The following is a 22746-nucleotide window of genomic DNA, read 5'->3' as shown; positions in this document are numbered from 1 at the left end:
GCTGGGACAAAATGGGCTTCAGTGTTCTCCGAGAACTTGTCCTTAGATGGCAACTTTGGGAGCGGATGAGCTCGTGTGCGAAACCCGGGGCGGTGAGGTTACGTGGTCATTTTCCTTTCTTCTCTTCTCCCCCTGCTTAAAAAGAAAGGAAAAAAAAAATGTTGGCGGGGTGAGAGGGAGGGTGGGAGAAGAGAAGGGATTTATCAGTTGGGCAGTGACGGAGACAGAATGCCGGCCCTCCCCCTGTGTGCGGCGCGGCCGGGCAGCTGCAGCCTGCCCTGCCGGTGACCTTGACCCTGACCTCGTGCGACTACCCTCTAGTCTGAGGAAATTCAGGCTCCATTTTAGCTCCGGTGCCTGGTGGGCCTCTCCCGCGGGTCGGTGCCTGGTGACTAAGTTGTATTTTCAGAGTGGGTTCTGCCGTCCTGTTCTGAATACTGTTATCTATTCACATTTAAAAAAAAAAAAAAAAAGACCGCCTCCCCTTTCCACTCAGGAAAGCCACTTTTACCAAAGTGAGAAGCAGTTTCCCTTTGGAGACACAGTAAATGTCTCTCCATTTTTTTTTTTTTTTTTTTTTTAAGGGAAGCCTTAAGTGGCAAAGCTTTCCCACTTACCTTTGCATTAGATGGTTTTTTGTGGACGTGTTCTGCCTGTTGTAAGCCAGGGTTTACATGTGTTTTATAAGCAATTTGCATTTGGACTAAGAGCAATTTCTGGGCAAATGTGTATTTTGCAATTCAGTCACAGTAACCCAGGGCTTGCTAAGTGGGTCTTGAAGAAACTTGCAAGTGGTGTCTAAGCGTAATAAATATTGACTTGGGTAAAAGTTAGTGTTAATTTCCACTTAATATAGAATACAGTTACAGTCTTAAAGCCCAGTTATAATGATAAGCTCTTTATGTGTAAGGGAAGGCTTTTTTCTTTCCCTGGAAAACAGTGTTCTGTCACAGTTAAAATATAATTAGGGATCAAAGTTACCTGTAGACGCTATCTCAGGGTCTTAAGAAGTTATCTAGGGGCCGATTTAAAAGTTGACCCTATAAGAAAGGAATGGTATATATAATGTTGGGGGCAGTGAAAGGGGAATGAGTTGGAGTGAATTGGTTTTAAAGCCCAAGAGATGTCCTGAATAAATACAGCAGCGGTTAAAGCCACTATTGATAATGTTGCCCTAAACCTTAAAACCTGTAAACACATTTGAAGAGTGCAAATTACGATATATTAAAAAAAAAGAAACTTGCCAGAGCTAATACATTAAAAATTCGAAATGCTTTCTTCTTCTTCTTAGGGTACTCCTTGCCTCCACACACAGCCCCCCCGCACCAACAATATGACTAAAGATTTTAAAGTATAAACCGTCAGTACTTCTGGACTCTTTCTCTGTGGTGAATGTTTTTCTTAGTAAATATAATACAGCCAGGTACAGTCTGGATCTACAAAGTCCACAGTCCTTCCACTTGACAGTACAGATGCTGGTGAACCTGGAAGTCCCACCGTGGAGTGGATTAGTCCTGGAAGTCCAGACTAGCACTTGGCATTATCTGATACCAAGTCTGGGGTGAGCCTCAGCCCCTGGCACGGAGTCCCAGCAATTCCCCAGGCTGGTCTCAGCCCTGCTAAGGTTTCCTAGCTCCTTCTGTTCAGCTAGACACCCATGGGACCGTTGAGAACCGAATTAGCTTTGGAGATGGGCAAGCCTTTAACCTGACACTACTAACGTAAGCTTTGGGTTTCTGATTTAAAATTCTACACAGTCATTTCCTCCTGAGCCTCTGAAGTGTGTGTGTGTGTGTGTGTGTGTGTGTGTGTGTTTTGTTACAGGGGCCTTATACCCTGTAGAGTTGAATGGTGAACTTACTGTTTACAGATCATAAGCTCTGTACTGACTTTTGAAGGTACCCGCCAGCAAAAGTATTAAACCTACATTATTTTTGAGGGGTGGCCTTAAAAATTATTATTCAAAATGATGCCTCTATTTCTTACCTGAGAGCAATAGTGGTCACCTGGGGATTTACGTATGACTCTGCTGATGGCTCTTTTACAAAAGTTTGTCCTATTCACAACCTTATGTTCAATAAAATATTTTAGAGATTCTCTGAGTTATCCCATGTGCCTATCTTTAGCAGAATCCTGAAGTACCTGAGAATATTTGTCAAGCTAAGAAAGAGGAAGAGGGAGAAACTAATCATGTGGCTGTTAGCCAGGCATAGGCCTAGACACTTGGTGAGCATTATTACATTTAGAATCACAAGTGGGAGAGGAAAAAAATAACAAAGAACTTTCTCCTGTATTATATCTATAAATCCTTTTGCCCTTGGTGATTGGCACTTTTAAGATTTCCTCATTAGCATCAGTTTAACCATAAACTTGCTTGAGTTTAGATCCTGTTGTATTTTTCACTGGATATTTGGCTGATGCTTTTTCCCAAGTAGAAGCACAAAAGGAATTGATAAAACAGTTGTTTTATTATTCCAGTATTTTTACTGTTTACTCAGTTGTGGATCAAGACCAGAACAGGTTATTGTGTTCTTTATTAGCAGAACTTTGAAAAAATTCTCTCTTCCTTTGTTCTAAAAGTGGGAACCAAAATGACTGGAAAACATGTAGCAGCCCTCATTTTTAAAAAATTATGTTTTTTTCTGACCAATGAAAGAGAAGCAGTAAAAGACTTAACTCTTTCCTCTTATTTATTCTTATTCATTAATTTTTGCAGTGACCAGGCAATAAATACTTCCTGACTAACCATGGCAGGAATCGCATGGGGAAAATTTTCAGTCTGAAGCAGCAAAATATTTCACTGCTCTTGTCAGTCGGGGCTCACAATTCCAAGGTACCAGGTAGCAGTTTAGGTTGGTGTTGGGTAATACTGCCTATCTGTTCTTGTAAAAGAACATCCTTGTACTCCTAATAGTGAAAGAGGGGAATTGCTGAGATTTCCCTGTTAGAATAAGAAAGATAGCTAAAAAAAAACCATATTCCTGCTAATGCTTTATAATAGTTTCTAATAAAAAAATTGATTTTTTAATTTATTTGTGCGCTGCCAACCCACTCTGGAGATGACACAGCTGGTGTGAGTTGACAAGTCTCACTGCACGAAGTGTTAATAAATCATGCTGGAGAAGTATAAATTGGACAGCTTTCGGCTAGTGTTGGAGCTTGCTGTGCACTTGGCATTTTAGAGTCTTTGAATGGCCTCTATTAGGAGAATTCCAAGGGAGGTGTAGAAATCTCTGCTTTGGGAGGCTTGTAAAATTAGATAGACGTGGCAGTGTGTGTTGATGGAATAACCAGGCGGACTTCTCCTGGGGTCAAAGTCTGGTTTAAAATACAAGGAGTCCCACCTAACATCAACATGTTTTTGTGGGAAGAGCCAAATTAGAACTATATGGGCTGGATTGATAAACGACCTAGCAATCCCAGTCGTTTGGGTTCAGGTCCTGTCTGGATGAATTAGTTTCACAAAGGAGAAAAACCTCCATTCAGGCCACTAACTAGGATCACTTACATGTGAATATCTTTAGACTCAAAGATATCACCAGATGATTGCCGGGCCTTAATCCATTTAGGCTACTGCAACAGAACACCTCAAGGTAAGTAATTTATAAACAGTAGAAATGTACTGCTCACAGTTCTGGAGGCTGGGAAATCTCAGATCAAAATCACTGTAGATTCACTGTCTGGTGAGTGCTCCATCCCTGCTTCACCTGGGCACCTTCTCACTTGGCGCCTTCTCTATGGGGGAAGTGGCTGTGGATCTTCTAGTATGTCTTTTATAAAGGCCCTAATCTTATTCTTCAAGGTTCTCTTTTGGTGACCTGATCACCTCTCAAAGGCTGCACCTATTAATACGGTCACTTGGGTGATCGAGCTTCGGTGTGTGAGCTTTAGGGGAGCCAGACATTCAGATCACAGTGAAAGAAAGGTATGAAGGAAATGAGGGAGGAGCCTGCATGGATGTGCACTGTTCAGAGTGTCCTTGGTGCCTGTGCCTGATCACTAATGCCATATGTGGAAGGCACGGGGCATCACTCATGTTCCTGTGATTAGCTTAATACATCTGTTAGCCCTCATTTTAAGTTGCTGTGCCCTCCTCTGTTCTTTGTTTTAAAATATCTATTGGAGCTTTAGAATAGGAGAGGGAAAAACAAACAGATCAGACTGGCGCTGATCTCTCCATTCTGAGTGATCTATTAGTAATTTTCTATAATTTAATCAGACTGGTCACAGCACAAGATAATGAGAGTATGACCTACAAAATAGGACTTTTGGGTGTATTAAAGGATTTCTAGCATAATTTTACAAACTGGACTTTGCGGTAAAGGAACAGATTTTGGGTTTTCTGATATTGGAAAGAAATCCAGACCAGGCCTAGTTATGGTAAGATGAGTGACATTTTGTTCTTCTGATTTCTTCCTATTTTGGTTTAGTTAATGGACTCTTGGCATCTTAGGGTAGGGATATTGGCTGTGAATCATGACCCTGGCCTCTTTCTTGAGGTACTCTTTCTTGTCTCCCACTTTGGTAAGGGTAGATCAGTAATCTAGACAGTAGGGCTAAGCGTACAAAGGCCTGTGGTTCATGGTAGCCAACATATGGCATATTGTATAACAAAATAATGTGTAAAGCAGAGACCATCAAAGTAGCTACAGGTACTCAGTGGCATGAGGTTTCTGAGATGCCTTCTCCCCTCTCTTCGTGAGCAAGTGTTGTACTTCCATCCTGTGGAAGTTCTATTTTTTATGATACTGGAGAACAGTGTGTGTCTAGGTGCTGAAGCAGGGACCTGTCAGGTGGCCCTCATCATTCCCCAGGGACCCACCTTGGATGGAATTGTTGCAGATACAGGGAAATCATAAATTAAAGGCAGACTTTGGCTCGATACTAACTGTAGACTGCATGGTTGCAGGCTGCTGTTTATTTTGTAAGTCAGCTGCAGTGTGTATATACAGATAGATAAATGGAGGCTGCACTACAGCTGATTTTATAAAATGGACACTCATTTGTGCCCATGATTGGGGGTCTGAATGGAGCCTTTAGCAACTTTGCTTTCCATGGACTGACCAAGGGTTATCTTAATGTAGTCAGTGTATCTAAAAGGGATATTTTTACCCAATCATCCATCCTCCGACTTGAAAAAAAAGAAAGCCTCCACCACTAAAATTGTCTCTAGGGTTCTTAAATGGCCAGGCCCTCTTTGCTTTTATTTTTAAAGAAAATTCAGCCCTGAAGATGTAGCTAAGTAGTAGAACATTGGCCTAGGATGCATGAGGACCAGGGTTCAATTTCCAACACAACTACTCCCCCACAATCCAAACTCAGCCAAGTTTTATTTACCGGCAAGAAATAAATACATAGACCTTCTCGGAGCCCAGAAAAGCAAACCCTAAAATAACCTTTCTCTTTGATAATTTCTTCATGGGTCAGGAGGATGGTTAGATGCCATTAGAAGTGTGGTATGAAGGAAGAAAGAGGAGGGTGGGGGAGTCATGGGTCTCAGGTTGAATTGTTCTGAGTGTTCTGAAGAAGGTGGCCTTCAAAGAGGACGGAAGAAGGCCAGGCGAAAATGATCTTTTACGTAATTGATCAGCAGCACTCTACTTATCTGAGCTTTTGAAACCAAGCTACTGTACTTGTGGCAGGTGATAGATTTTTCTCAGCTTATGTAGTGCCAACACTAGGGGTTGTCTGATGGTGTATTTCAGAAGCCTTTTGTTGTTTTGTAATGAGAGGAGGAAAATATGTGTGACTTCCGTCTCTTTTCACTTTGCTGTGTATGGTGCAAGTAAAATAAAAACGGAGAGCTGGTGTGCCTTTGAAGTTCACAGGGTGATGGTTAAGTGCACAAACTCTGCTGATGGGCTGTTCAGATCCCAGCTCTGTCACTGGCTATCTGTGTGACCTTGGACAAATTATTGAACTTCTCTATCCTCCAGTTTCCTCATCTTTAAATAGTGATGATAGTCCCTATATCATAGTTATTGCAAGAATTAACTGAATACATATATAAATGGAAATATATGCATAAACAAAAATCATGCATAATTAGTGCACACTCCGTAGAGCTAAGTGTATTTACTAATAAGCATGTGAAATACATTTGTTTGCTTAGATTGTGGTTAGATTGCAGGCATTTCTGGCTTAGAACTTTATGGTGGGTTTCTGTGTTTTTAATTTTTATTTTGTTTCCCATAGGTCTCACTACAGTGTGATGAATGATACTATGACTTTGTATAATTCTTTTCAAAGACAATTATGGTAGGACTTGACCATTACTGGTTTCATAGACCAACAGGATTATGTTAGGCTTTTGCTATGGGAATGAACTCCTTTGTGTGTGTGATTAAGCTGTATAGTAATCATATGAAATATGGCTGGATCTTACTATAAAGTTAGGGTAGTAAACCCTCCTACAGTGACAGATAGTGAGCTTGAGATGAAAGAATAAGAGTTTAATAAACATTTGTTTCTTTATTCTTTTATTCAACAGGCAGTGCACTGATTAAAATAACTGAGGGGAAATTGATACACTGAGTTTTCCATATGCTGTATAGGCCATAGTTCAGATTTTGTACAGAAAGAAGGCAAAGCAAGGCCTGTTGTTTTTAATCATAGGGAAGCAATCCAAGAGATCATATTCAGTGAATCGCAAATGAAGGATTGAGGTAAAAGAGAGATCACATCAGAGGTCACAAGCAGGTACCATACCTGATGTATTTTGCTCCACATACATAGGTGTGTTAAAACACACACACACACACACACACACACACGCACACTTGAGACAATGTTTCGGAAATTGGAGATTTCAAATAATAATCCAGATTTTCGGCTTCTCTTGAAATCTTGGAAGAGCCAGCAGCACTGGGCCCACCTCCTCACATGGCAGCAATCTGCTGTAGTCGGTGGCGGCTGTCTCCCTTTCCCAGGCATGTGCTCCTCAGTCTGTCACAGTTCCTACTGCTCAGCTACCATGTCCCCATATGCACGTACACCTGCCCACCTTCCCTAGATGACTTTCCTCCTGGTCCCTGCCAGCGTTTGGATTGGAAACTCTTCTACGGTGTCCAGTATTCTGTGTTTTTTTTCAGGTCATCGGAGTCAGAGGAATTGTGTCCTACTTTAGGGAGGTGTCAAGAATCTAATAAGGCACAGATTAGTATCCTGGCTATACAGTGGCATTATCAAGTGCCGCCTATTCTCTGCCTGTTTTCCTCTTGTATAATGGAATGGGAGAAAGTTTTAGGTTCTGTGGGAATTGAGTTCATACATGTAGATATTTAGGTAGCATGCCCAGCACATAGTATGTGCAAAATAAATACTTGTCACATTGATATACCTGAGGTTTAGATTCATTTAAACTGAGGATCATCAGAATTGGGCTTTCATTGTACTGTGTAATTAATCAAAGACAAAATCTTGCTACTCCTCAGTTCCAGATCACCATCAAGCAAACTACTGGTTCTTAACCCTGGCCTCATGTTAGAATCACTTGTGAGGTTAAAAATAAAAATAAAAACACCCCCAATTGAGACTTCAGTTCTGCTGGCCCGGGGTGGAGCCTATGACTAGACATTTTTATAAAGCTCCCTGCGAGATTTAAATGGATAACCCAGGTTGAGAACCCTGAACTAACCAGGACTCCCGCTCTGGGGTGATGTCATTTCAGCCAAGAATAGAGGCATGCTTTGCTGAGCCTGGGCAGCTTATTGATGATTCCTTATAGATCTTAAAACCCTAAAATTAGCTCATGGTCTTGAGTAATTGGCTCCAGCTTCTCCAGGCTGGAAACCAGAGGCTTCGACTGCAGTCTTCTCCCTCACATTCATTCTTTCCGCCAGTGGAGACCAAAGTTTTCTTTCTCATACTCTCCGATCACCAAGGTTTCTCTCGGGCTTTGTGACCTTCAGCAAATCACTTAACCTCTCTGTGGTTTAAGTAGCTCTATCTTGTAAACTGGATAATAGCATGTTTCTCTCATTAGGGTCTGCTGTGTGGTTCCTGAAGTGCTTTCACTGCGGGGGCAGATAGGGGAGGGCTGCTTCTCCTTCTTAATGGTGGGAAGTAGGACTTGAGTTGCAGAGAAGAAATAGCTGGAAATCACCAGCATCAGTACTGCCAGGGGTGGGCCCGTCTAGTGGCTTTTTGATGTCCAGCCCTGCTCTGAGGTGTGCGACACCAGAGCTCCCCACCCGGACCCCTCCAGCCCTGCTGAGAGACCCTGTCCTGCAGGAGAACCCTGTAGGTGCTGGTGGAATGTGTTAGCTCTGCGACTCATGAAAACTTGTGTGGCCAATATCTCTTTCCCTCAAGATTCAAGATCTGGGGCCAGGGATTTATCTCAGTGGTGCTGCTACCTGCCTCACAAGCATAAGGTCCCGAGTTTGATCTCCGGTATCAAAAAGCAAAAACAAAAGGTTCAAGATCTGCATTCTTGACCTTAGAGTAAGCAGAGGGTAATATAGCCGACTCATATGCAGTGACACTTTCTGGAGCCTGAAATGTGTGCTCCAAATGGCCAGTTCTGTCCTCTGGAATGGCCTGGAATTAGGTATCTATCTAATCTGTGCTTGTTTGGCTCTACTTGTTAACCCAGTCTGGCATTTGGGAGCATGAAACACAGCTGTATTTGGGAGGAAAGACAGTGTGGGAGAGACCTTACGCTCCAGGAAACGTTCCTGAAATGTGGCCTATGATTTCTCCCTTATAGGGGAAAGCAAACCTCAAATAAGAAGTTACTGAGTTTTAATCTGACCTTAAGGAAGAGAGAAATCAAATTGTAGTGAGCTGCTTTCTGACATTTATGGGAAGAGAGAAATTTTACAATCTTGAAGTGAGGTTGGGGCTGGCTAGACTACTAGATTGTACTAAGAGAGAAGCCCCTCATGCACCATTTGCTCTTCAAATCCTTGTGCAAAAACAAATGCAAAGGAAGAGGAAAAAGTACAATTGGTTTAAAAAGGAGTTAAATGTTCTCCATAAGGCTGGGACCGTACAACTCAATGAAATGAAACAGATCTTGTGTGTACAAGGGAGCTGGCTCAACTACCTGTCGGGTGAGTTCTTAAGGACTTTCATTTGGGATAAGATAAGGAGAAAAAGGATTAACTTATTTTTAATAATCTTTATGGACTTTTAATGACAAAAGTAGCACATGCTTAGTATAAAGAAGTAAAGCTCCATATAGTGTTTAAAATGTAAGTATTCTTATCCAAACTTCCAGCCCCAGAGATAACCACTGTAATCAACATGTAATATTTAAAATTTAGCCTTTATTTGAAATACGGATGCATTTCGGCAGAGTTGGCTAATATAATTTAAAGTACTGAATCCAGAACAAGAGTGGCAACATTCTTATAAGCAGATGAGACCACGTCTCTAATATTGAGTCCCAGAGTGTATGTTCCACTTTAAAGGGGGGGAAATTGATAAACTACTCACCAGAAGGGAGGCAACCAAAATGTTGTAGACTGTTGGAGATCATCCTAGAGGAATTAAGTGTGGAGGCAATTGAGAGTGCTTAATTTGAAGAGAAGAATGGGGTGGAAAAAAATCGTGCATGGTGTCTACATTCAAAACTATGAAATTCTGTCAAGTGTAACAGGGAGTATCTTACTGGGAATTGTCATTCATCATAAATTGTCAGCTTTGTATGATAACTGATACTTTATTCCTGTACTCATTCATTCATTCCAACAGCAGTAACTGAGTGTGTCAGGGACTCTGGACTGGCAGAGCTGAGCAGAGCATGGTCCCTGCTCTCAAGAGACAAGTGGGCAGAGAAAGAGTTGAAAACAAATTCAGCTTGAAAAAATATGCTTCACAGATGTAAGAAATGCTAAGCAGTAAACAGGGACAAAGACTAATGGGATAAAAGTTACAAGGAAGATAAATTTGATTTGATAAGGGCCTGTTGAACAGTGACAATCAAAAAATTGTACAGAAACGAAAAACAAGAGCTGCGTTTATGAAGAAGCTGGTTCAGCCACCTCTCGGTTGAATTTCTGAAGATTTACAGTAATTTAGAGTAGGATGGGGAGGGAAGCGTTGAGTTCTAAACTTGTTTAATATTATGAAAAATATTTTTATAAAGCAAGTGCTGCTTTGCTTGGCTTCTATTATGAATGGAAGCTCCTTGGAAAAACACCTCTTTCAGTGTATTGTGCTAAGGAACTCCCTTTGAGAACTACGTTGAATGGTACATAGCACAGCAGTGAGGACTTGATCCATAGAGATGTTTTGAGCATGGACCTGCTCACAGAAGTTCTGTAGAATGCAGCCTCGGCCAACAGTTCCTTCGTTTGTTGAGACAAAACAGGCACAGAAAGATACGTACAAATCAGTATGCTAAAAAGTATGAGACGATACTGTATGAATTCAATGTGTAAATGTTTGTGGAAATGTAGACTACGAGTTATAGACAAAAGATTCATGGAGAAATGACATCCCAAGCATCCTCAAGGAAGCAGTAGATGTAGTAGATGTAGATGCTGAGAAGAGTGAGACCATCCCATGCATCAGAAGGGACATGAGTCATGAGGCTGAAATAAACCACAAGCAGGCAGAGCCATTAAAAGAAGAGAGCTTTACTGAACCTGAGGTACCATCTTAGAAAGGTGAGGAAGGCAGGAAAAATATGGCAAAGGATGGTCCATGTGAGAAGAGCCTGTGATTGCTAACTGGAGAGTTTTGGATGCAACGTGGAAATCAACTGCAAAGGGTGGTACTTTCTTTCACTGTGTTAAACACAGAGAGGGAGGACGATGGCCTAAAGGAAGAGGTGGTCTTTTCAAATAGAGGGGTCTCCGTTGAAAAAGCTACAAAACTAGGGTAGAGGGCCGTGAGTAGACAGTTGCACCGGCTTGTGGGAGAGCCCCATCTGGTGATGGTCTTCTTGGGGTCTGTGCTCTGGAGATCTTCCCACCCCGAGGTCTTCGCCTATCCTCATGCCTCTTCCTCCCCAGTTTATTGGCAGGGAAGGTGTCACTACATCACCTCTCTTCGGAGGCCACAAAATATGTGCTCTTCACAAGAAATAGTAGATCTAAGTTAGACAATATAATGAAACACGGTGATAAAACAAATATCTGTAAACCCGCCACCCAGCCTACCAAGTTTCATTACTACCAGACCTGAGCATGATGTGTTCTTCTGCTTGTCCCGCATAGTTCCTGTTATCCTAAATTTTCTGTTCATTATTTGCTTTGCATTTTCCCCACACCTTTATTGCATTGTTTACTTTTGCTTGTCCTCAAAGTTTATAAAAGTGGCAGCATACAGTATGCCTTTTGCACCTTGGTTTATATTCAGCAATTGCTTAAGACTGACTCATGTTGGCTCATGTAGCTGAGCTGCATTCATTTCCCTGTTCTCTGTCTAGTACAATCTTGGAGACAGAGCACAAGGGAAGTTTGCTTTGTTTTCCATTTTTTGCTGTTATTAACAGTGCTGTAAACATGAATATTCATATCACTTTGGTCTTAGTGTTAATTTCTTTAAGACACCGATTCTCACACATTTTGGTATCAGAGCTCCTCTCCCAAGACCCCTGGACATTGCTGAGGACTCTAGAGATCTTCTTTGTATGTTCATTATGATATTTGACATTAAAACTGAGAAATTAAACATTTCATTATTAAAATAATGATTCTATTTGTAGATGGGGAGGGGAGGAGGGGGTGAAGGGAAGGCAGGGGTAAGGGGAAAAAATGAGAATCAAGACTTGTCATGTAGAGGTACAAGATCCCAATAATGAATGTAACTGTACTGTAGCCCTAAAATGTACCAGTAAACTCAAATTAAAGCTGAAAAAAATTATTCTAATCCATTACATGTTAATTTAACCTTCCATATTTTTAATGAAAAGTATATATTTTTTCAAAAACATTTAATGAGAAGAGTGACACTGGTTTTACATTTTTGCAGATCTCCAATGCCTGGCTTAATAGACGATAACTAGGTTCTCTTATCTGCTGCTCTTAGTCTATTGCAGCAGGTTTGGGATAGAGTAAATGAAGAAATAGCTTCTATCAGATATAGAAGAGCCTTTTCAGATAATTGGGAATATTCCATGAGCTACATCAAGACTCAAAAAGAGATAGCTTTCTGAAGCTTAGTTGCAATGCTGAGTCAAAACAGTTCAATGAACTTTTCGTATTCTGTTATGTTAAAACCCACTGGGCTATCTTGTGCATGGAATGAATCATTGTGCAAATAACATTAGCACTGGACATTTGCAAAATATTAGTTTCCTGAGTTATATAGATCTACCAAACATCGACATATTTCATTATGCAATATAAAGATATTAATGTCCATAGGAATATTATCTGTAGAGTCTTTAAGTACAGTATTGGGAAGCTGTCGAGTTGATTGTGTAGAATGCAAGTCTTCCAGAATTTTAATGATTGCTTGAAAACTTGAATCTTATCACTGGCTAAAAACACTCTCAGTTTTGCCTTGAAATATCAGCTTTATTTCCTTATTTCCTTCATTTTCAAGAAATAATATGGTATAGACTCACATTTGACTGACCATAATTAGTCAGTTATTTCTTTAATTAAAAGTGATATTCTGGGGCCGGCGATTTAGCTGAGTGGCTCTGCTACCTGCCTCACAAGCACAAGACCCAAGTTCGATCCTTGGTACCAAAAAAAGATGCTTACTCATGGGTTAATCTTCAGTAAAATTAATAAGTTGTACTGCTTCATCGAAGATGTCATCACTATTATTATTATTTTTTATTATTAGATACTGGAAATTGAACCTAGGGCCTTTGCACTGAGCTGTCATCTCCAGGGTTGATGATGATGATCATGATGATGATCATGATGATGATTTTTTTAAAATTTTGAGTCAGTCTTGCTCAGTTCCCAAGGAGAGAATGAAGCTCGTGATCCTAGTGCCATGGCCTCATAGTGAACTAAGATTATAAGGTGCTTGCTACTATGCCTGGTAAAGATATTCTTAAATGAAGCTGCCAGGCTTTCAAAAATTTTTGTTTTGCTTTTGAGTTTTTGTGTTTGTTTGTTTTTTAACTCTGTGTAGCAGTGAAGAATATGAGGTTTACTGGTATGATTTGGTGCTACTGGCTTGATGGGAAGTAAAGTACCAGCAGTTTTATCTGCCATTGCTTTTGTATCAGTACAAACGTCAATGCAGTGAAAGGGACAAATGATAACAGACTGTTATTGTGAAAACAGTTTTCATCTAGAAGGTCTGTGAGGGCCAGGAATTTAGCTCAGCGGTACCACCACTGCGGCCTGCCTCGAAAGTGGAAGGTCCTAAGTTTGATCCTGGGTACCAAAAAAAAAAAAAAAAAAAAAAAATCTAGAAGGTCTGTGAAAGGGCCTTAGAGAACTCTTGGAAACCATGGACCATACTTTGAGAACCACTACTCTAAGGTGTCTTCACAGAAATAAGTGAAAATGTCAGGTCTTGGGTCTTGTACTTTTTCAGTTTTACTAGATAATGCTACTAAGCAGCACTGTGTGAATATTTTCACTGAAGACCCCCAAAGTTAGTGAACTCTAAAGATGAGGAATCATTACTCCACAAGAATCCTCACAGCTTCTATGAGAATTTTTTCTAAATACCTTTGCATTTTGTTCTATCGATAAATTTGTATGAAAATATGCTTTTCACTCTGTATCTGATAATGTAAAATATAAATAATGCTTTAAATAAACTCATCGAGTTGGATTACCTTTCTTTTATGTAAATACATATGTAATGTTGTGGGTCCATGAAGACGTGCCATGTTTATCCAGTGGCTCCCTGGTTCTCCATTGGAGGTGAACTCCATTGCAGTGGGTACACCATAATTTACCTTGGAGTTTGTCCTGTTTTATATAAGGGATGACTAAGGTTTTCACACCTGGGAAGTATTGTTAGCCTTCTTGTGTTTTCTTTTCGGGTTGCTGTCCTCACATTTGACTGACCATAATTTAACTCATTTACTTAGTAGGAAACTGGGTGTGATCCAGAAGCCATCCTGCCCCCCACCTTTGAACTGATCGCCAAATCTTGACTCTCAAAATATTTATAGGATTCATCATGTCCACCTCTTATCACTCTTGTAGTTCATACTCTTATTTTTCCCAGTGGAGATATGAAGTAGTTCCCAACCCACACCTCTTTTGGGCCCAAATCTCACCTCTTTCCCACCAAGCCTCTAAAATCCCAGTCTTTATATGGCACCCCAGTACACTTTCTAAAACATTCATGTAATCCAGGCAGTCCTTATTTAAAATCTTTTTTTTGTGTGTGTGTGGTACTGGGGATCGAACTCAGGTTCTTGCGCTTGCGAGGCAGGCCACCGAACCACTGAGCTAAATCCCCGGCCCTATTTAAAAATCTTTTAGACATTTCCTAGAAAGATAAAATTTGGACTTTTAAGACTTTGATGATGCTTTATCACCTAAGCTTTCTTTCCTCTGCCCTCCTGGATACCCCTTGTTTCATTCATACTGAATGAACTGTTCTGCAAACCCTACTTTCACCCCTGTATCTTGTGCATATTCTTCTTCCACCTGTGTGTCTGATTTGCATGATAATGTCCTACTTCACCTTCAGCATTCAGATTTAGGAGAAGCTCTTTCTGTCTCTTCCTCCTGTATCATTGTCACACCTATGGGGTGACCCCCTCACCTAACTCCCACAGATTTCTTATCCTAACCTATGCATGTTATAATTGCTTGCTTGATGTCCTTATTGACTATAGGCTTTTTAAGGACATAGACTACTTTTTTTTTTTTTCATTTTAGTGCATTCTTGCACATAACAGTACTTGGTATGTAGTAGGTGGTCAATAAATATTGATAAATAAAGGGAATGAGGAGTTAAGAACCAGTCACAGAGTCTAAGAAATAGGAGGTATTCCACAAACATTGTTAATGAATTAATACACAAAGAAGTTAACAATGAGTCATAGAACTAAAAGATTTTAGAGGGGAAAATGGCCCTGGAGACCATCTTCTATTGTCTTCCTCTTTCAGAAATGAGAAAATGATTTTTCAGTCACATATCAGGGCTGGGTAGGTGATGAGTATTGCCCCAGACATTCATGTGAACGTGCCCCAGGGAAGCCTGGAGAAAGCCACATGCTTCAGCGGAGTCTTGGCCAGAAGAGCAGAGCCATGACTCGCACCATGGGGCTGCCACAGCCCAAGTGCAAGAGGGAACATTTGTGGTTGGAAGTCTGTGGCACATTCCAGGCTGTGGAGTCTCCCCTCCGCTATTGGCTGTTGCTCTCTTTCTGTCCTCAAACTGTGCCAAAACTGTAAGATTTTCCTGATGACTGGGCATATTCTGCATCTGGATTCCATGGTCATAACAACCAGAAGTTTCCTGTCTTCATTGATTGAGGTGACTATGATATAGCCCTGGGGAGTGGTGTCCACAGCCCTGAGGTAAGCTCTGTTCTTTAAAACATAATGTACTTTCCTCTGAGGTTGCTAGGTGCCTAGGAGGAAGAGAAGGAGGAAATATCAAGCAACTCTGCCAGGTGCTTACTTACATAATTCTGATCTACCTTTGTGACAACTCCATGAAATTGTAGGTAGGAATATTCCATTCTGCAAATGCAAGGAGAAGCTTGTATAAGTTAAGTGGACCTAGGGTGTATAGCAAGGTAGGATTTGAGTAGGGTTGTCCAGATCCAGGATTTATGACCTTTGCATTTTGCCTTGTGTTTTCATGCTCTGTAATGTTTTTCCTATGCAAAACTTTTTTGTAGGCTTATTTAATCAATTTGGTAAATTCTTAAAGTTGCATCTGTTTTATTAAATGAATGGAGCTTGTCGTTGCCTGGTTTAGTGCTGTCTGAGCTTTGCAGTTGATAACTACTTAGCCACCTTTGCAGACTTTCTGAGGATGGGAGAAGGAGCAGGTAATTTTATCCTGCTTTAGGGTTGAGGGATCTGAGTAATGGGGACAATGTTTCATCACCGTGTTCCTAATACCCTGTCTGTGGCTTATTAGACAACAAGGTCTGCAGTTGTTAAATAATATCAGGATTTACCCAGCTGGTAAGTTCAGAATTCCTCAGAGTGGAAGCAGATCTGTGTGTCTCAGCACGGTTTTCCACTACTAAACCATCATGCATTTCCCAGAGCCCTAAGCAGAGAGATGTAGGAATGAGCTCTATGCCCACGTGGAAACCCTGCTATCTGGCTATCTGGTCAGTTTCCATAAATCTAAACAATCACAGGTGACTTCTTTGAATAAGATCTCTCTTGGTTTTGCTTCTCTTCCTTTAAATAGTGTATAATACTTAAAATCATTTCCAGTCTAGCTGACAGGCCCCAACCAAGTGACTCGAAAATGACTGATGATCCAGTAATAGAATAGATTCATGGAGGATTCATATTTTGAGGTCATCCAATATTCTGCTTTTCAAAACTTGAGCAAAAAAAAAAAAAAGCAGAGCCATGCTTGTTAAGTGTGTGTCAGGGTCAGGAATATATTTAGGTCTGTAGAACCATGGCCTAGCCTCAGAGGTCTCGGGGGGAGGGGGCGTTGTTTTTGAGGTATGGTTTGTATTACTGGATTAGAAAGTTGGACGTTGTCATATGCCAGAATTTCAATACTGTTTTAAAGCACTATTTTGCTTTTATTGCAAAGAAAAACTACCTATTCTTTAGAGTAGGGACCAGAAAATTCTGATATGTTTTTATACAGCCCCTAGATCTAAGAATGAAGGTTTAAAAAAAAAAAAAAGTAATGGTAGAAACAAACAAAAGCAGAATATGAGACAGAGACCGTCTGTGGCCCTTAAAGCCTGAAGTCAGATTTACTACTGCTGATATTATTGTGGAAATACAAAAAAAAAAAAAAAATGAAAGAACTAGGTTTTCTCTAGGTAATTTCAAAACCTTCAAGTTGAAAACGAAGCCTGGATTGAGCATATTTATTTCAAAACAGCCTTTCAAACTTGTATTCCACAAATGAGCTTCCATAAATTGCTCAATATAGTTTCACTCTCCTCTTCAAATGCCAGTTATTTGTGGAGGATAAGCTAGTTAACTAAATTTTTATAATATGTGGGAGATACAGCTGGAGAACTGCAGACAGTTCTGAGTTCTTTTAAGATGAAAAAGAAGTGATGTGCTTATTCACATACAAAATCAGGGTGCTTCTTGGACTCATACAAGCTGAAGAACAAGGAACTGGTGTTAACAGGGTGTATGTGGTTGTTTGGGGCCTGTCATGCGCATGCCAAGGGATCGGCTGCCCTTCTTGTTGTTCGGAACATCTGCTTCAACACTGAGCCTTACCTACAGCAGCAGGAAAGCATATTCCCTGGCCTCAACCTTGATTCGTTTCCAGAAGCATCTGAGCTTTGTTGGAAGTGAAATGAGTGTCTCCTCAGAGGCATCACCCCTGCTGACAGTGAACTTGAGAACCGTGCCAGGTTTCATTCAGGAGTAAGATCTGGCAAAGCCTTCTCGGTGAAAACCCAAGTGGCGTGCTTGAGGGATGCTCAAGAAGAAAGGAAGTCACCCCTGGATCTTAACGAGAAGTGGGTATACCACTGGCCTCTAAGTTGTTAAGGGAATGTTCACTTATCTGCAGGATATCCTGGCCCTTGGAATTAACTTAGTGTGTTGGGTGATTGCAGTTTTTCTTCATTTCCATTCTTTTTTGGCCTTCTCTCCTTGACTTATTGTGTATGTATCAGAAGATGGGCAGGGAAAATCAAAGGAGAGGACAAATATAAATACATTTGATCACTTGATAGTAGCCCTGGCATTAAGCCTGCTAGGAGTAAAGGTTAAAATTGTTGACCTAAATCAGTGGTTAAAATTAACTTTGAGTCATGGCTGTCCTTGTGATCCATTGTGCTTTGGTGTCATGGGTTCTTGTGCATGATCAGTGAAAATATCCTGTGGTCAATGGCACCAGCATCCTGTGGTGAATGTGGAGCTGGAGTGGAGAGGGGCAGCCCCCAGACCCACAGCTTTGGCTTTATTTGTATTTAGCACTAAACACAAAGGAATCTCATCTCTTCTCCCACGCTAAAACTCTTATCTCCCATGTTTTTTTTTTCTGAATATATATGTTTTTAGTGAATAAAGAACTCACCATATTATGGGTTTTTTTGGCAGACAGAAGGATTGTTTCATTACAAGGTATATAATCCTAAAGCTCTTGGTGTCCGTCCCACAAAGAAATTTACTATTTTATGTGTAAGCTAAGATTTCAATAAGTAGCTATTTGTCTATCTATAAAGTGCTGTTTCTTAGACTATAAGAGTATATTATTATGTTATTAGGGCCTTTTCCCTGGTTAAGTTCTCTTTTGATCTATTAGGGATTTTTGTGGTGATTTCAGTAGTTTGGTAATTTATCGCTCATCTTATAACAGGTATTGGTAATGTTAGGATGAAAACAGTTATACAAGAGGAAATAAAAGTCAAGGAAGCAGATAATCGACCGATTTATCAGCCTTAGCAGACAATTTTTCTGATAACGACGTGGTAGCCATGGTAAATTTACTTCTGATTGCTTGAGGGGACAGATTCTATATGCTTTTTGTAGCATGCAGGTACATGAAAGGGTAAGGGAGCAAGTAATCGATCTGTAGACTAACCAGTACTGTTTTGGTCTCCGGATTGGCCTCCAGAAAGTGGATTCAAGCTGCATTTTGAAATAGCCCTTTGTCCTTAATTTGCTACATACTTAAAATTAATATTATATTGAATACATATTATTCAGTATAATATATTGAAATATGTGTGTATATATATGTTTGGAGATTTAAGATGAAAATATACATATGTAAAATTGTTTGGCATTTTCTAAGTAGCTTTAGTTAATTGAAGGCCTAATGTCTTTTTAAAAATCTTTCATTTGAAAGAAGTTTGGCTGAAATATAGAAGTAGGCAAAAAATAACCCATTAGTTACAGCCCTTCCGAGCCTGTGGATTTAACACTAATCAGCAGTTCATTTTGTGTAGTAATGCCCAGCTTATGTAAGACTACATGACTACTAGAGGCTACAGTTTAGAATCCATAGGTTTAAAAAAAAACAAAACAATCTACAGAAAGGTGTCAGGTCCTCATCCAAATTTAGGTGTATCATTTTTTCTAGGGCTACTGTAACAGTTTCACAAACTGGTGCCCAAACAGCAGAGACTCTTTGGCTCATGGTTGGCTATCCAAAATCAGGGTGCTGTGTCCGTAAACTCCAGGGAAGGACTGGTCTCGGCCTTCTCTCTTTGGTTGTTCCTTGGCCTAGGGCAGCGAAACTCCAACCTTCCAGTGGTGTTCTCCCAGGGTACATCTGTCTTATTGTCCAAATCAACCCTCTATAAGGACACCAGTCATGTTGGATTAGAGACCCACCCTAGTGACTTCATGTTAAGTTGCTCACCTGCAAAGCCCTATTTCCAAATAAAGTCACATTCGTATATACTGTGGTTAGAATTTGAACATCTTTTGGGTGGACAAAGGTCAGCAACATTTTGCACATGGTTTTAATGAATGTGGTGATTGTTTTCATAGTTTATCATAGACAAAGCCACAAATGGCCCCTGCTTGGGGCCTAATACACAGCAAAATTATTTTAAAAGACTGTTAAGGTAGGGATAGTGACATGCACAGGTGCTTGAAACCATTTAACATGGAGACAGTTTTCTGATAAGTCCTGGTAGCTCCTGAGACACATTTAGGTAGTACAAATAGTATCAGTGTATTAGGTTCTCATGTGCACGCATTCTGAAATGGGATCAAAATAAAATTTTAGAAATGTTGAATATTTGAAGAGGCTTTGATTACCCGACAGTTTTATTTATTTATTTATTTTTGTCAAGCTGCTCATAGTCTGTTAGATGTTCTGAAGATTGGCTTTCGACCTGGCTCTGCCACTCAGTGAGTGCGCATATTGTGTGAACCACTAATTTCTTTGGAAACTAATTCCTGTGAAATTTGCTGACAAATGTGACAATATTTGACATAGTACAAGGCATATTTTTAGTGCTCTATGCCTGACTGTTTATTTATTCAACAAATGTTTACTGGGAGTCTGCTGTGTGCCAGGACTTGTTCTGGAATTCATTCATTCCCTTAAAGATGAGTAGCAGGCACCATGACTTAGCAACACCAGTGTGGGCCTTTAGGTCGGGACACAGGAGCTCCAGTCCTGTCTTTGTTGATCTTGGGCAAATCACTGACCCTGTCCAGCCCTCTTACCTACAGAAGAGTCCTTTGGACTGGAACTCCAAAATAAGTCATATAACAAAATTCAAATTCAGATACCGATTTTAATATCCTACAGATCTACGGAGCAATCTTAGCATGGTTCTTTCTCTTACGTGCTTTAGCTTTTTGCTCTGAAAGTAGGGGTCACAGGACTATAGCTGGTACCTCTGGTTGGAGATATTTACAACAAAGATAGTCACCCTCTGCTGGGCCTTTGGCTGTTTTCACATGTTCTCCTTTCTCCAAAGCAGGTGTGTGTCCAGAGAAACAGGTTGCATCGTTCTAGAGAATTTATATTCATTGATGGTTTGTAAGAAAACACCCCAGAATTACTAAGTAAAGACAGACACAGTTATGCATAGAGTAGAATGTAGAAATCACTTGAAACATTAAGTTAAACCTCCAAGAAATTTGAGCTTCCTGGACAGGGTTTCGGCTTTAGACCCAATATCTTCTAGAACACTGCTTTCTCTTTTTCACCAGTAGGGAAACTTTGGCAGGAAGTTTTTCAGAACAGCTTTTCTTTATGCCATGGTTGACTCACTTGAGTATTATTGTTTAATTATAAAAATAGTTCTAATTTCTATTCCTAATGGGTGCTACCTTTCTGATTGTCAAGAATATTCTTCCTTGATCCATATATTTGACAAAATATAACTGAATTCCTCCTTTATATTTGGTACTAATTTAAGTAGTGAGGCTACAGCAACAAACAGCATAAAGACTTTCTTAACAGTGATATTGGAGGGGAGACAGGAAGTAAGGGAATTATCTATGTGGTTATTTGGGGAGAAAAAATATTTTAGGTGAAAGCTAAAGCAATTGCAAAGGCCCTATGGCAAGAATTTAGTTCGTTAGCAGAGGAGACTGGGAGGAGATGAGTTCAGGTGTATGCAGATTATGTAGGGCCTTGAGGTCAAGGTCAGGGTTCAGATTTTATTCTGAGAAACATGAGACACCACTGTGAAGGCTTTGGGGACGGGAGTCATGGAATCTGACATAATATTTTTGAAAGCTTACTCTGGCTGCTTGTTGAAAATAGAGCAAGAATGTGATGTTGGGAGACCAGTTGGAAGGCTACCGTTGTGGTCTAAACCAGGGATGGTCTGAATGTATACCAGGGTGGTAGTGGTAGACATGGGAAAAAGTGCCAATCTTTGGAGTGTATATCGAAGACGGAACCAAACAAGTGGGGTCTGAGAGGAGTCAAGGTGGTGTTAGGGTTTTGGTCTGGGCTACTGAGAGGATAAAGGGGTTGCCCTTTATGTGGAGATGGTGTCTTAATAGAGAAACATGGCTGGTTCCTGGCCACTGGGAAGATCTGGCCAGGTATTTTACAGAGTATTGAACCTGGCTTAGATGCAGTGGGAACTCACTTTGAAGGTAAGGAGCAATGTGTTCATTTTCTTACCTTAAAATATATATACATCTCATGGACAATTAAAAGAATAATTGGAAAATACTGTGGAGACTAAAACTTGCCCCAAGAGCCGCCCCTGCTCTCCCACAGGGAGGACTTTTCTCCCTGTCATTTCCCCATGCCCTTGTACTACCTTTTCCCCAGCTGGACTGGTGACAGGAATCTGGTTGTGTTCCCCACTCTGGCAGTGTCGAATAACTAGCAGTTTTAAAATTTTCCTCCCGGCCAACCTGATAGGGCTTGTCAGCTCCTTCCCATGGTGACTTGGGGCCTGGAAGACCCTGCCTGTTTCAGGCAGACCAGGTGTGGGGGATGTGTTCCCTGTCTACAAAGGACAATTTAAAAATTGGCAGGTAAAACCAACCCAAATGTGAATGTGTTTTTTGCTTAATATCATAAAATTGGTTTAGCAAGGCCCGCTATGCAGCAGAAGGAACCTTTATTAAACATTATAGAGGTCACTGCTTTTGTCTTCCTCATATCTCTTCCCTCTCCTTTCTTCTGTGACCCACATTGAGCCCACGGTAGAACCCGCCCTCTGGCTTCAGTGATAGGTCCAGGGAAGGGAACCTGACCTCCAGTGGGCCAATCAGAGGGGGAAAGACCTTTCTCTAGAGGGAAGTCCTGGAGCATGACAACCCAGAACCGGTTGCAGCCAGGTTTTCAGTCTCCTGGGAAAAGTGGCCTAAGAAGAAGAAACTAGAGGCAAATGAGAGAGAGCCCTGTTGTGCTTTTGACATCCTATCTGATTCTAGCTCCATTGTGCCCCTTTCATTGTTTGACACAGGAACTGAGAAAATCCCCCCCCCACTTCCTGCAGTCCTGCTGATCGGTTGTCATTTACTACTACAGGAGTCCCAGTACATCTACAGGGAGTGGGGCACTGTGTAGGAACCCTAAAATGGCTAACTCACAGCCCTGCCTCAAAGTCTTTATAAATCTAGTGGTTTGATGACAAAAGCAGTGTAGTAACATAACTGGTAAAATCTGCCTCCAACAAATCAGTAGGTGGTGTATTTTTGAAATGTGTAGAATCAAGTATGTAAAATTTTTTTCACTGGGTTAATTTACCTAACATGTACCATCAGAGTATTGTTTTTTTTTTTTTTTTTTTTTTTTTTTTTT

At 40.6% G+C, this 22746-nt stretch overlaps 1 protein-coding gene across 5 annotated transcripts in view; it reads left to right on the top strand.

The window, feature by feature from the left end:
• Znf827 (zinc finger protein 827) overlaps positions 1-22746 on the top strand; it is a 155969-nt gene that overhangs the window by 2342 nt on the left and 130881 nt on the right. For 4 of the 5 annotated variants that reach the window (XM_033760061.1, XM_033760062.1, XM_033760063.1 and 1 more), the window contains exon 1: positions 8-92. The exons of the other annotated variant lie outside the window; for it this stretch is intronic. In XM_033760061.1, coding sequence (XP_033615952.1) covers positions 47-92 — 46 coding nt within the window. In that variant the 5' untranslated portion in view covers positions 8-46. Of the gene's footprint in view, positions 1-7; positions 93-22746 lie in introns of those variants that run through there. 5 annotated transcript variants of the gene reach the window in all.

The sequence above is a fragment of the Fukomys damarensis genome, unplaced genomic scaffold (assembly GCF_012274545.1).
Source record: "Fukomys damarensis isolate Sample0158 unplaced genomic scaffold, DMR_v1.0_HiC HiC_scaffold_38, whole genome shotgun sequence".
Classification (NCBI taxonomy): domain Eukaryota; kingdom Metazoa; phylum Chordata; class Mammalia; order Rodentia; family Bathyergidae; genus Fukomys; species Fukomys damarensis.
Note: the sequence above shows the minus strand (reverse complement) of the source record. Positions and strands in the feature narration are given on the sequence as shown.